General features: G+C 35.1%; 1 protein-coding gene across 1 annotated transcript in view; it reads right to left on the minus strand.

The window, feature by feature from the left end:
- slc6a15 (solute carrier family 6 member 15) overlaps nucleotides 1-14,081 on the minus strand; it is a 30,074-nt gene extending 15,993 nt beyond the window's left edge. The window contains 5 exon segments of the mRNA XM_056478036.1: nucleotides 2,109-2,290; nucleotides 5,153-5,279; nucleotides 5,495-5,652; nucleotides 11,492-11,973; nucleotides 13,980-14,081. Coding sequence (XP_056334011.1) covers nucleotides 2,109-2,290; nucleotides 5,153-5,279; nucleotides 5,495-5,652; nucleotides 11,492-11,801 — 777 coding nt within the window. The 5' untranslated portion in view covers nucleotides 11,802-11,973; nucleotides 13,980-14,081.
- Nucleotides 14,082-15,713: the final 1,632 nt, after the last annotated feature.

The raw sequence follows: 15,713 nt of genomic DNA on the forward strand, positions 1-15,713 counted from the left end.
CCTAATATATTTTTTCTTCTATAGTGAGCCTTATTTGTTTTATTTCAGATAAAATAAAAGCAGTTTTAAATTTTTTAAGAAGCATTTTAAGGTCAATATTATTAGCCCCCTTAAGCGATATATTTTTCAATTGTTTACAGAACAAACCATCATTATACAATGACCTGCCTAATTACCCTAACCTGCCTAGTTAACCTAATTAACCTAGTTAAGCCGTTAAATGTCACTTTGAGTTGAATACTAGTATCTTTAAAAATACCTAGTAAAATATTATTTACTGTCATCATGGCAAAGATAAAATAATCCAGTTATTTTAAATGAGTTATTAAAACTATTATGTTTAGAAATTTGTTGAAAAACTCTTCGTTCCGTCAAACAGAAATTTAGGATTAAATATTTTGTAAATATTAAAATATACAAGGGGGGGGGGGGGGGGGGGGGGGGGGCTAATAATTCAGGAGGGTTAATAATTCTGACTTCATTTCAGATTCTGAAACATTGTAAATATACTGTATATTTCTTTACAAATAAACTAAGCAACTCGAATAGATAGTTCACCTAAAAATTTAAATTCTGTCAATAATTACTCCCCTTCATGTTGTTCCAAACCCCCAAGACTTTCATTCATCTTCAGGACACTAATTATAATATTTTGAATGAAATCTGAGAGTTCCCGCACCAGAAGCTGCGACCGTTTATTTTTTCTGTATTGTGATGCAGTCCTTAGAGATATGGAATATTACATGAGAAAACAGTGGGCGTGGCTTGTTTTTTTCTACTGCGCGCTGATTGGATGTATTAAAGTAGGCATTCCATTCAGAAAGATTGGGAGTTATTATAACCTAACAGACACCTCCTCCTCACCATTTCTGTTTGTTGTCATGGCGCTGTCAAAACTGACAGTTGGAGGGGCATGGTTAAGTATGTTAGCCATGCCCATTACCTCAGACAAGACATAATCTGAGAATTTAACGGTAAAGTCTAGATCGGATACACGGATGGCCGGAAGTGCGATATGCACAAAAATATATTTTTTTATGACACTGTATAACAATAATGAATATTTTTACAGTACTGCGATGGTTGCATTTAGGGCTGTGGTGGGGCTAGGCATTAAAAGATCAAATTTATCGGGTAATTTAATATATCCTAAATAATACTTGGTAAAACTACTGTTTTATGTTACTGTGACGGTTGGGTTTAGGGTTGGTCTGGGGGTAGACATTAATAAAATACAATAAATGGGAAATTTAATAAATAACATAAATAATTCTTGTTAACTTCTGGCCGCAACCATATCCGATCTAGCAACAACCGAGTTTAACTGAAAACAAACAGGAAGTGCATTTTCAGATTTCAGTTTTAGATTACGAGAGCAAACTATTTATTTTTACTTAATGATACACACAGATGAATTGTTCACCAAAACACAAGCAATGTGAGCTCAAAAAAACAATATGGTTAGTTTTGATTTCATGTGTACTTAAAGCAGCTACATAAGATGTAAAAATAGACCATAATTTGCATAACTGTTGGCAATAAAACAACAAAAATCTCATTAATTTTAAATGAAAAACCATCAAATGTGTATTGTCATCCAGTAATGCCAGTTTACTTTACTTTTCACTGTAAATTACACTGAAAGAAAACCATGAAAGAAAACTGTACATGTAAACATTAAATGAGGTTTTATATTTATTATAGGGAATCACCACATTATAGTAAATATAAAATATATTAAATTGAGAAATGTTAAAAAACCATCACATTTTTATATTATTTAGCTATTAAATATATTTGTATTGGTAAAACCCCTTAAATACTTTAAAGTTTTTTAATGCTTCTAATAATAAACCAGCTGTTTAAGGGGGAAGCAGCTCTGATGTAATGGTACCACATGTGGTCTAATCTGTACAGATGCTGCGTCACGTTTCACTAGGTTACGCAGGCCTGGATCACATGAGACGCTGATGGCTCTCACTGATATCAGACGATCAGTGTTGCTCTCTGTGTGTTGCTTCAAACACATCCCTTGAGGTCTTTGCTGATTTTTATTGTGTGACTAATAGCAGACATTCCTCGAACAAAGCACAAAACGCCTTTCTCACCTTTCCAGATGACTGGATACCCTTGATCATAGCGAGGCACACCATGGTCCAGGCTGCCAACAGACACAAAGTCATCCTCCAATTGAGTCCTCCACCCTCTGAGATGGAGTCAGAGATGTCCAGAGCCACACGATACCAGTAGTAGGTCGTGGCCGAACTCTTTTCACACTCTGGTTCAACATCTACACAATAACATGACAATTATAATCTTGTAGAGCATTATAAAAAACATATATACAGCTGAAGTCAGAATTATTAGCCCCCTTTGAATTTTTTATTTATTTTTTTTCTCAAATGATGTTAAACAGAGCAAGGAAATGTTCACAGTATATCTGATATTACTTTCTGTTTTATTTCAGCTAGGATAAAAGCAGTTTTACATTTTTAAAAAAACATTTTAAGGTCAAAATTATTTGCCCCTTTAGCTATATTTTTTCAATAGTCTACAAAACAAATCATCATTATACTAGTTAAGCCATAAAATGTCACTTTAAGCTGTATAGAAGTGTCTTGAAGAATATCTGGCAAAGTATTATCATCATAGGAAAGATAAAATAATTCAGTTATTAAAAATGAGTTATTAAAGCTATTATGTTTAGAAATGTGTTGAGAAAATCTTATATATATCATACATCAGTGTTTCTCAACGATGTTCCTGGAGCTATGCTATGCACACCAACTATGCACATTCTCCATGTTTTCATAACCAAACACACCTGATTCTGATCATTAGCAGAGACTGAAAGACCTGTAATGGGTGTGACAGACAAAGGAGACATCCAAAACATGCAGTGTCCACCAGGAACGTGGTTGAGAAACACTGTCAGACACAGATCTGGAGATCACCTGAAAATGGTCAGTTTCTCTGGATTTATTACGGATTTGAGTGAAACGTTAATCATGGTTTTATTCTGATGACATTTCTTGCACATTTGAAGTAACAATATAAAAATTTTGAGCGTTTTTTGACAGCACTTTACAATATTGGACATGTAGTCAATGATTATGTTACAGTTAATATATTTACTAACATGAACAAACAATGAAAATGCTTGTACAGCACTTATTAATCATAAACATTTACTAATTCATTATTAAAACCCAACGCTGTGCTTGTTAACATTAGTTAAAAAAGTTGACACAATCTAACAATGAACAACTGTGTTTTCATGATCTAACAAACATGAATGCGCTAATGAATATTGTTTCTTGTTTGTTAATGTCAGTAAAAGTATTGTAAAGTGTTACTGCACTTTTATTACAGAAAATGAGTTAGTCAGAATAATTCATGTTTTAATTTGTTGTGACTGAAATGGAGTAATTCCATCAAATATCAATTTTTTTTACCCTTCTTAAGTTGGTAACATCGATATTGTGTTGTCTCAAAATGAATATAAACATATGGCAGTTTTTTTGTTATTTTACGCAAAACAGAAAATAAATTAGGAAGAAATGTCGTTAGTAATCAAAACTAGTAATCAAAACACATAACAAAAAATTGTTCATAAGAGAAATTTTCAAATTGATAATTTTAAAGGGGACCTATCATGCCCCTTTTTACAAGATGTGAAATACGTCCCTGATGACCCTAGAGCAGAGATTCTCAACCTTTTTCACATCGGGGCCCACTTCTTTCTTCGATCAATTTTTGAAGGCCCACCTGCCTGTCTAACATTTGCTCTATAAACAATAATAAAAATAATTTGTTGTGCCTTCAATTATTTTCTGTTAATATATATAGTTTTATTAAATTTAATTATTTATAAAGCTAAAACTATAAAATTATATATATATATATATATATATATATATATATATATATATATATATATATATATATATATATACATTTTTTTAACATACCAAAGGTCAACAGGAAGATTTCAAAAGACAAGCTTCTGCTTTAAACTGGACTGAATATCTACTATTAAATATCTACTATTCAAAAATATGCAAATAAATGTAAAATACAGTAAAATAGCCTAAATCTGCTGAAACGCATCGATCTGATGGCGGTTATTATTGGGAGATTGCAGACAGGAACAGTGAACAGCTCCACCAGAGCACGTCTGAAGCTCATATGCAAGTTTATTTTACATTCTATGGCAGAAACACCATTGAGCCTTGCTAGGCTCCTTTATGGGCGCACGTCCGTTATAAAACACTCACAGGACATTAATTTGGACAACTATGAGAATATATTAAATAGTTCACACAAAAATACACAGAGACTTTCACTTCACGCATAGTTTGTGAATGAACAGACTAAAGTGTACTAGTTGCAGACGCGATTATGAGGGTGTTTTTGCGCCGCATTTGTAGTAATCAATCAGAGAACAGGAGAAAATGCATTGCTTCGATCATTTTAATATAGCATATTTATAAAATAATGCAATTATAGTATAATATTGAGAGTTAATTTTTAACCTATCTCGCGGTCCACCTGCAGGATCGCTGAGGCCCACGAGTGGGCTGCGGCCTACCAGTTGAGAATTCCTGCCCTAAAGTGTGTGTTCAAAATACCCCCAAAAATATTTGAAACTGCCCCTTTTACTCTTTGATCCAAATTTTGGTGACTTTTACTTTAAATTCAAATGAGATTTTTGAAATAAGGGCGGAGCTAAAAATGTATATGCATTTGCATAGAAGCAGATTAAAAAAAGGCTGTTTCACACTCAGGGCTGTCCATGCTAATGAGGGAGAGATCGTGACTAATGGGCGGGGGTTGTACAAAGGGAGAATGCCAATCAAAATGTTTCTACAGACTGTTTTTATCAAGCGTGACTATAAAAAATGGAATTGATTAATTTGTACCATTAACAGCTGGCTATATTCACACTACAGTTGTCACAAAATGATGTTTAAATATTTTATAAAAGTGATTTGTTTTCATGATAGGTCCCTTTACATGTATGCTTCTTCCTTCTAATATTCATTTTTGCAAAACAAAAAATATTGTAAAAACCTAAATGAAACCTGAACATACTTGGAAGTTATATGCATTAAAAAAATATATATATATAATGTTATGGTCTTTGTCTTACATGTATTTGTTTTATTTTTGACCAGGGGACACTCATGCCAGGGAAGAGGCTGCTGGAAAGACTGTGAGAAGTAGAAGAGACTCCAGCCAATGATGACATTGTAGTAGAGCGCCACAAAAAAGCACACCTGCAATAAGAGAAACATTTATACATTTATATTAATTTATATAAATATTATGAATGTTTATATATTTATATAAATGTTGTAACATTTTGGCTGCACTATCTCTCTCTATCGTCTCCCATAGACTTTAAATGGTTCAAGTTCAACTTTTTGCCTATATTTATACAATGCATTTGGAATAAGTTATGTTTACAATACACAAAAGCGGTGATATTCACCAAACAGCTGGCGAAGCCGATGCCACCCAGATGTGGGCTAATGTAGTTCCAGACACCGATGCTGCCCCGACGGATGCGCTGACCCACTGCCAGCTCCAGGAAGAAGAGGGGAATCCCAATCAAAATCAGAAGAATCAGGTAGGGAACCAGATATGCTCCTACAAAGAAGAGAAGGTATGATCATGGCTCTACTTCTTTAACCCTTGCATCCTGTTGGGGGTGTTTTTATCTACTTTGGCTTGATTTTGTGTCTTAATTTGGCCACAACTTTCCCTGCGTTTCAGCAGATGAAATGATTGTTGGTGGCAAATCCTATTTTCACACATATTTTGGTAAATACTTTGAAATTTTTCAAAAACTCATCAATACACTCTGGGCAGATTTACTTCCCTTTCGTTATGTTAGTGACTGTTTTTGCCCCATTGATTTCCTTTATAATGACATTTTTATTGACACAATATTATTATGTATTCTTGATTATTGGTGTTTTTCCCTGTTGGGAGGAGGTACAATTTGTCATTTTTGCTGTTGGTCATCAGTTGCAGTGCAAAAAAAGCCTAGTTTAGGGTTTTTATATGGAGTAAATAGTGTGTGTGTGAGAGAGAGACCTTTGTGCACTTACTTCTATATGTCTGAGAAAATCAAAATAAGCACCTCAGCTCTCAGAGCATAGGAAACATAGTAAGTGTAACTATAATTTGTTGTAATACTCCATAGAACTTCATATAAAAGCCAGAAACTTTTTTTGCACAGGCCTATCTAAAGGGTTAATTCTGCCAACTGATGATCAACAGTAAAAAATACACATTTTACCTCTTTTCAACTGGAAAACTACCAACAATCAAGAATGCATGATTATTATTCTGTCAAGGCTTTGCGATCCAAAAAATGGTTATAATGGAAGTCAATGGGGCAAAAACAGCAACAAACATAACGAAACGGACAGTGGGTAAATGAAATCAAAAGAATTACCTGTTGCAATGAATCTTTAAGGTTAGTGTCTGATTATTTTTGAATGGCCATTATTGGTGTCATAGACTTTTTCATAAAATATAGAAATAAAATAATGTAATTAAAAAAAAATTATAAAGCAATTGGGTTTATCCATATTTTATAAAAAAGACCAAGGCCATGTGAAGATCTTTGAACAAAACGTTGCCAGTTTTAAAATTTTCTACTTAAATTTGGTTGCAGATCTTTTGTTTTTGCTTTTTTTAACCACATTGTATACAAATTTGAGCTGAAGAAATGCAGCATTTTTATGTGTATTTTGCATGTCACGTAAACTATGTGTCTTACAACTGAATTTCTTTTTGATTTCTTTTTCTATTGACTAGTTAATAAATGTATTAGTTTGTTTGTATGCATTTATGTTTTTGCTATTAATTAATACAAATTAAGTTTAAAAAATTTCTACGAATATTTTTCAAGTTTAAATTCAGTGTTATTTTATTATCATTAGTACAGTTTTTTATGTGTTTATGAATTTACAGTAGCTTTTATTTACATTTTCACTTGTGGTCATATATCTATATTTCGATTTACTTCAAATAGCTTCAATAATTTTACAACAACTGGTACACAACAAAATATGAATGAATAGATTCATAGAACTCATTGTGGTTATTTGCAAATATTTTCTGTCTTGAATTAACATTACAGTAAGCCAAAAGGGGACGATACTGACATTTCAAAAGTGTTCAAGCGTTGCCACTGGCACAAGACAGAAAACATTCCTTCCCATTGCCTTATGGGGAACATCTTCATTACAATGGCATTGCTTTGAGAGTTCTGTTGGGCTGCTGCTTTTCCAACATGTTGTAGTCATGTGCTTTAATGCAGAAACGCACTGAGATTACTGACAATTATCATCATTTTAGACACCATCATCTGTTATATTTAGAAACAACTAAGTGGGATTAAACTGAAGTGAAATGACATGACAGATACTCATAAAAATGCTGTGTAAAGCATATCAAAACCTCTTGGTTTGTGCAGTCAACTTCAAATTTGTCTATTTGTTTGCCTATTCATTCATTCACTCATTCATTTTCTTTTCGGTCCCTTTATTAATCCGGGGTCGCCTCAGTGGAATGAACCGCCAACGTATCCAGCATATGTTTTACGCAGCGGATGCCTATCCAGCTGCAACCCATCTCTGGGAAACATCCATACACACTCATTCACACTCATACACTATGAACAATTTAGCCTTCCCAATTCACCTATACCGCATGTCTTTGGACTGTGGGGGAAACCGGAGCAAACCCACACGAACGCAGGGAGAACATGCAAACTCCACACAGAAACACCAACTGACCCAGCGAGGCTCGAACCAGCGACCTTCTTGCTGTGAGACGACAGCACTACCTACTGCGCCACTGCGTCACCTTGTTTGCCTATTTGGACTTATTTTCAAGTAAAAATTAAGGAAAAAACTTGATTTTGTCCATCAGTAGTTGATTAGATAGTTTTATAAATAATAAAAATAAATGTGTCATTAGTCCAATAAAAAAACTAGTTGTATATTTTGGTTTCGTGGTGATTTAAAGTGACATTTCACCCAAAGTTCACACTCAAGTGATTCTAAACTTTTAAGAATTTGTACTATCTGCTGAATATTCTGAAGAAAGTTGGAAAAAGCCACCATTGACATAACAAAAAATACTATTGAAGTCAATGGGGTGAACTATCTCTTTAATGTTTATTTTGGTCAGATTGAGCACTATAAGATGCTGCTTGGAAAACCAGTGACTCTGCAAGTTGCGTGAAGGATGGCATCTGGCAGACTGGGTGTAGTGGTGTTTCTTGAGGACAAAATGTGCTGTCATGGATGGCACACAGATGGTGCAGTGTTGTGGTTGTGCTACCCTGGCAGAGACAGAGGCAAATACAGCCCACACACAGTGGCCTATTTAATCTAATTAGAGATCTGCTCAGCAGGGTGGCCACACTCACTTATTATGACCTGGAAAGTAAGACATGGCAGGGCTGTGGTCAAACACTTAACAGAACATGACACAAAACAGTCATATACAAACACTGGGAGAACACCAAATGTAGGACAGAGGTACTTCTTAAATGACAGAGGTTGTGTTGCTTTCTCTTTCTTTCTGATCAAGACATTATTCACCTGGTCTGAAAGTGTAGTTTAAAAGAGAAATATGTGAGTAATCATATCTACTGTATGTCATTGCTCTGAGGGAGACCAGGGTAAGAAGCTGTAATCTGCTTTCTCATGACATTAAACAGCTTTGTGTAATCGCAGATGGGTAATATAACCTGTGATTATCCTGCACATGCAAAACGTTTCATTTCAGTGCCTTGCCTGACTAATGTGGGGTCTCTTCCTTTGACAACTAATTCTAAGGCATTTTAATTGGCTGATAGATTACTTTAATTGACAAACAATTGCTTCATTATTGTGGATCTTTGTTCGTGTTATCTGAACATCTAGATTAGTTACAAAGTGAATTATGCACCCTAAAATGCCATTATAGGGGTGGCATGGTGGCTCAGTGGGTAGCACAATCACCTCACAGCAAAAAAGGTCACTAGTTCGAGCCCCAGCTGGGTCATTTGGCATTTATGTGTGGAGTTTGCATGCTCCAGTTTTCCCCACAGTCCAAAGACATGCACTATAGGTGAATTGAATAAGCTAAATTGGCCGTAGTGTATGAGTGTGAATGCAAGAGTGTATGGGTGTTTCCCAGTGTTGGGTTGCAGCTGGAAGGGCATCCGCTGCGTAAAACATATGCTGGAAAAGTTAGTGGTTCATTCCGCTGTGGTGACTCCTGATTAGTAAAGGGACTAAGCCGAAAAGAAAATAAATGAATGAAAAAATCCCATTATTTTCTCTAGATTACATTATTGTGGATCTTTGTTTGTATTACATAAACATTCAGATTAGTTTTAAAGTGAATTATGATGACCCAAATTGCCAATATTTTCTCTAGATTACATTATTTGACAACCAATTGCTTCATTATTGTGGATCTTTGTTTGTATTGATTAAACATTCAGATTAGTTACAAAGTGAATATTATGAAACCCCAAAATACCTTTCTTTTCTTATGACCTCAGGGACTGAAAATACACTGACTAGACATGTATTTCCTGTATATGCATGAAAGAGGAAATGCATACTTAGAACTTGTAAATGAAGTGTTAAGACATATGTCTCCTTTTACTGTAGCTTGTCAGTTACTGAAAAAAGATCCTTTTGTGTCTACACGTCATAAAAACTGTGATTTATTAATATTGATTAAGGAGATATTTTAGAAGTGAAACGTGTTCAATATAGATGCATTTTAGCTAGACATTTGGATAAATTACAGTATAAATAAACAAAGACTATAGAATACACAAGACATGTCACTCGTACACTTTTTAATGGAGAAAAGTATAACTGTCAATATAACTAATGGAGTACAGGAGACAATCAGCGATCGATATATGGTGAATAAAGCCCTCCTTCTAGTACAGTAGCCAATCAGCGATCGATATATGGTGACTAAAGCCAGCCTTCTAGTAAAGTAGCCAATCAGCGATCAATATAGAATGACAATTCTCTGGGGGAGGGACTCGGACCAAATGTGAGTTTCTGCAGATTTTATGTGATACGGACATTTAGAAATTAAACTAGTAGTAGTTTTGGAGAATGAGATGTTTCCCCACTCAAACAACATGGCTGAGAGGCATTTCAAAGATGGCCGCCGAGTGAAATGACTTGCCTTAAAGGGACTTTGATATAAATCACATGGGTTGGTTAATTATGTACAGTTGAGGGCAAAATTATTAGCCCTCCTGTGAAATATTTATTTAAATATTTAAAGTGATGTTTAAAAGGGCAAGAAAATTTTAACAGTATTGCTGATTATATTTTTTTCTTCTGGAGAAAGTCTTATTTGTTTTATTTCGGCTACAATAAAAGCAGTTTTAATAAATTAATTAAAAACATTTTAAGGTCAATATTATTAGCCCCCTTAAGTAGGGCTGCACAATATATCATTTGAGCGTCGATATTGCAATGTGAATGTTGAGTCAATAGTCAATGTTGAGTTGGGATTATAGTTGATCAGAATCCACAAGTCAAAACTTTAGAGATTTGAGGAGACACTGAAGAATTTAACTATTATACAGTAAAAGTTTTACAATTTTCATGTTTTAAAGGCCTATGTGAGCCTTTTCAAGAGTTTAAAGCATTTTGAGAGAACATAAAGTGGAAAGATAAGTTTAATAAAGATACATTTTATTGAATTATTTATATAATGAAGACTATGCAATGTACTCAAATACTGTTAGGCTGTCCCCAGAAAACCAAGAGCACTGTTTATTTCACTTTAACATTTGCTCCATTGTTTTATTTATGACTGTACTTTGTTTATTATATGTATATAATCAGTTGCATAAAATATATTTATATTTCACTCCCAAAATCATCCCAATCCATATAAAGTAATGGCTTTGCAAATAGAGCTAGTCATCTGGTGAAATTGTACTTATATCGCAATATCGCAGGGGAAAAAATATTGCAATGTCTTTTCCAGTATCGTGCAGCCCTACCCTTAAGATTTTTTTTTCTCGTTTGGCTACAGAACAGACCACTGTTATATCATGACACCTAATTACCCCTTTCTTGCCTAGTTAACCTAATTAACCAAGTTAAGCCTTTAAATTGCTCTTTAAGCTGAATACTAGTATCTTGAAAATATCTAGTAAAATATTATGTACTGTCATCATGACAAAGATAAAAGAAATTAGTTATTAGACATGAGTTATTAAAACTATTATGTTTAGAAATGTGTTGAAAAAATATTTTCCCTCTTAAACAGAAATTGAATAGGAGGGCTAATAATTCTGACTTTAACTGTATATGTTAGTTTTTAAAAATTAAATTGCATTGCTTTCCTGCTGGACAAATGAAGATAACCCATATGAATAATGCAGTGTTCATGAACTAATTTTTCATAAATTTCACTTGAATGATTAACCTACCGCCACCATTTTTCTGGCACAAGTAGGGGAACCTCCAGACATTGCCCAGGCCTACGGAGAAACCCACTTGGGCCAGGATGTACTGGAGTTTGCTTCCCCAGGCGGGTCTCTCCTCCTCTTCCTCCTCCTCCTCCTCCTCAGATCCCTCCTCAACATCCTTCTGCTTATTCTGAGGAACATCTCCTACCATTAGAGAGCTCTTCTTGAAAGAGTCATCACAACTGTCTTCATTGGAGAGCAAATCTTTGACTGATTCCGTAACGTCGTCATCGTCAATCTCTCTCTTGACGGTTTTGCTGTTTTTGGGCATTTGAAAATGTCTTTAATGGCGATGGGGTGGGAGAGAGTCTCGGAAATCCTTTTTGATAGGTTAAGTGAGGGTCAGACATACAAAGGTAGGTCAGAGAGAGTGATTTAGACTGTAGACAGGAAAACGTGGGCTGATGGGATGTTTATCTTCTCATTTTCACACTATGGGTTTCCTGTGAAATGAAAACAAAGAACAGAAACTAGAAAGCTAATTCCCCTAACATGATGCAATGTGTCACTTGTTTACATGATATATACAGAATAGTATGGTATATACTAACACATAAATATGTGCAGGCCTGTAGCTAGCGTATTGGAAGGGATGGTTCTTTTTTCTCAAAAAGTGGACCTTTTTGCAGTTATTTCCTCATTTTCTATTTAATTATAAGGTTTAAATGCTGCATTTTAGTGATATTTTAAGCACTAATCTGTGTTGGATTAGCTTGGCGGATGTTGTCGAACCATACTTTATGATGTACCAAATTTATTTCCTACAATTTGGTCAAAATGCTCACCATACTATTTTACTACAAAGTATATGCAGTCAAAAATAGGACAAATGAGCTCACGTAGGGGCCAAATTCTGGACTTTGTCAATGGGGGTGGGTCTTTCGAATAGCCAACCCCCCTGGCTACAGGCCTGATATGTATTAACTATGAGATTTTGTTAAGGTGAGTTGCATATCATTAATAATTGTGTGTAGCAAGAGAGTATTTGTGTATACCTATTTGAATACTTTTATACCATAGCTATTAATTGTTGTTGTTGAATTAATTTAGAAAGATTGAGTAAACAGAAGGACATCATATACACAAGTCTTCCAAAACCCTTCTGTTGCTCTCATTTATAGCCTATAGTTTAGTCGCCAAAGGCAGATTTTAATTTTGGTTAGTTATATGTAATTATAAATGACAAACTTACACGAAACCCTACCACATTCATCCAATAATACGCCTTCTTTCTAACAACCCGCCCTTTAAATACACATATCAGTCAATATCATAGTGTGATTGACAAGCAGAGAAAGACTGGTTTCTAGTCAGCTAAACAACAACGGACCATTTCACCGACGTTATTTGTTGATATTACAGAGACACCTGTAATCCCCAGAATAACCCAGCTAACTGGGGCAAATTACACATTGTTTGTTAAGAAGAACGCATAGACTAACGTTACATTTATTTCGCCTTTATTCTAATCAGGGCAGATATGATAATGAACAGCCTAAGTGATTTCAATGGCAGAAGGCTCTGAATAACCATTAGGCGCGTCACAGCTTATTCCATCTGACATCAAATGTCAACTCAAACTAACCGGACAGTCGGAACACGATCATATTTCGCATCTAAATAATTTAGCCCCTCTACAGAGCACGAGGTCTGTTCATTTGCATACGAACCCAAACAGACAAGAGCGCGCCTTCTGTGTCATGTGGCCGAAGCGCCCCAGAAAAGCAGGTTTGAAACGCGACTGACTCTTAATAAAAGAAAATAATAATTTATACGTCATTAAATCAGTCTTTTGTGACTCAAATCTATTTTATTTTTGTTGAATTGTATACTAAACCACGAGCCGACAAATGTGAGTAATGATGCTGTGCGGCGCGCTCTCGGCAGCAGCTCATGTGATGCATGGATTTCTTTCAAGGCTGCACCTTTCAATAGATCAGCCTTCAGTACAACACGCTTTCTCCTCTTCGTCATTGATTGTAGCCTATTTATTCAGATATTTCTCTATAAATATATGACATCTGACCTGCTTTTGAATTGGCTCATTGCAGAAAAGAAGCATATAAAGGGATTGTTAAATAATGTCATAAAATATATAGGCGCAAAGAAGAAAAAAAATAACGTAATAAATAATTTGTCTTTAGCGTAGGCCTGTGTTTAAATATGAATATATAATGAAATTACGATTACTCTATGTAAATATAATTTAGGAGGTTTATTTTACAGATTAAAAATAGGTTATTGCGCTCATTTAAAAAGCTAATATTGATATTATGATTAAAACAGCTTGCACATTTGTAAAGAACTTAATTTGACCCCCCCGCCCAAATTTACTATGTCACCCATGTGCGAGGTTTCATCATACACACTGCATCTGATTGCGCAGCCGTTCTGCCATCACACTGTATGTTAAATCAGCACAGTGGAATAGAAAATAAAATCGTCTTACCTTATTACGAATGAAAAGGAAATGGATTATGGTTTCAAAACTGGTTGTTCGACTTGAAGACGGTTTATATTCGATGGTTTAGAGATGCATGTACGGCTCATATAAAATCTGATGTAAATGTGATGCAGGAGGCGCAGATGCTCTGCTGTCTCTTTCGTCCGACCCACGCGAGATTGTCGGGAAAACTAATTTGAGTTCCTTGAAGAGCTGAACTAGGCGTGTCTTATGTTGGCTATTAACATAATACCTTTAAATAGGTCAAATAATGTGGCAATATTATTTAGCATTCTGGCGTATAGTGTGTTTTTGATGTCTAATACCTTATTTTCAATTTAAATTCCCCCCATTAAATGGAACAGAGTGGTACAGCCCACTACTGAGCGCCCACAAGCTGGCTTTTCGGGGCGCACCGGCATTGTATTGTAACCTCGTGCTTGGAAATCTTACATCAGCTTTGATAAATGATAAAATGGCTGAATTCACAGATACTACACGAACGTGACTATGCTGTGGGTCTAATAACGACGTGCTGGGAACAATGGGGTTTTGTCTGGATTATTATGTTATTATTTTGTATTGTCTTACTGTACACAACACTGTAAATCCTAGAAACATGACATTTGACGGAAAAGCGCGGCTACTACTCGGTGAATTAATGTATGCAAATTGCACTCCGGTGGCGCAATAAAGAAACAAAAAGAGTCAATTGTCCTTGGTTATAATCCATGAGCAATTTGTCTTAAAACAAACGTGTTGTTTATATCGTGCACTAGTTACACATTCAATGTATTTGTGATATTTGATTTTTTGAAGAAAATAATTTATATCACTTGGTGGAGAAAGATTACATAAAACCCCTTTATAAACGATTTCCAATATTAATAATAGTTTTACCACAAGTGAAACCAAATCAAACCCTGTTATTGTAGTTAAATCATGGAAATTGAGTGGTTTCACTGCACCAACTAACCATGGTATTTGTGGTGCAGGTTATACCAATAGTCAGTGTGCCAAAAACATGGTTTTGTACACTTGTACTATAATACAAATAATTCCCATAAACAGCTATCAAAGAAATGTAGATTTTAATTCAAATTTTCATTTTTAAACTCTTAAACAAAATGACAAAAACTCTACTATGAACTTGAGGATGCTCACAAAGTAGAATGCTGCCTTGCCATAGGATGGCGCTATAACGGTGACAAGCGTGGCATTGCATGCAAATTAGTGTCTTGAAGGGATCGATCACCCATGCTCACTAGTTGACATTTTGAAGCATATATTCCTGTCACATAATCATACATAGATGAAAACAAACTCACAAATAAACAAATGCTGCATATTTACTTTTTATTTACAAGTAGTATCATCCAGAATAATGACAGGTACCATTATGAAGAACAATACAACCTAGACCTCCACCAATCAGTGTCAACTTCCATGTGAGTTTGCAGCAGTGCAGAAGTCATAATTACACTTGGGATGTGGTGGCACATTAGTTTTATCCCTATCCTAATTATGTCACTCCTGTTCACCCTTCTGTCCTTTTTCCAGATTGGCACACAGTGGAGCTAGAGATACCAGACCAGGTGTGTTTGACTCATACTTTATAGGTACGCCTACCAAATTTCAGCTCTGTATCCTAAGACTGTACCCGAAATTGCCCCTTACATCCTTAAACAGTGCTCTATTTGAGGGAGCAATCAGTTGTAGTGGTGTCTGAAACCATAGTGG

Source organism: Danio aesculapii, chromosome 18 (genome assembly GCF_903798145.1).
Source record: "Danio aesculapii chromosome 18, fDanAes4.1, whole genome shotgun sequence".
Lineage (NCBI taxonomy): Eukaryota > Metazoa > Chordata > Actinopteri > Cypriniformes > Danionidae > Danio > Danio aesculapii.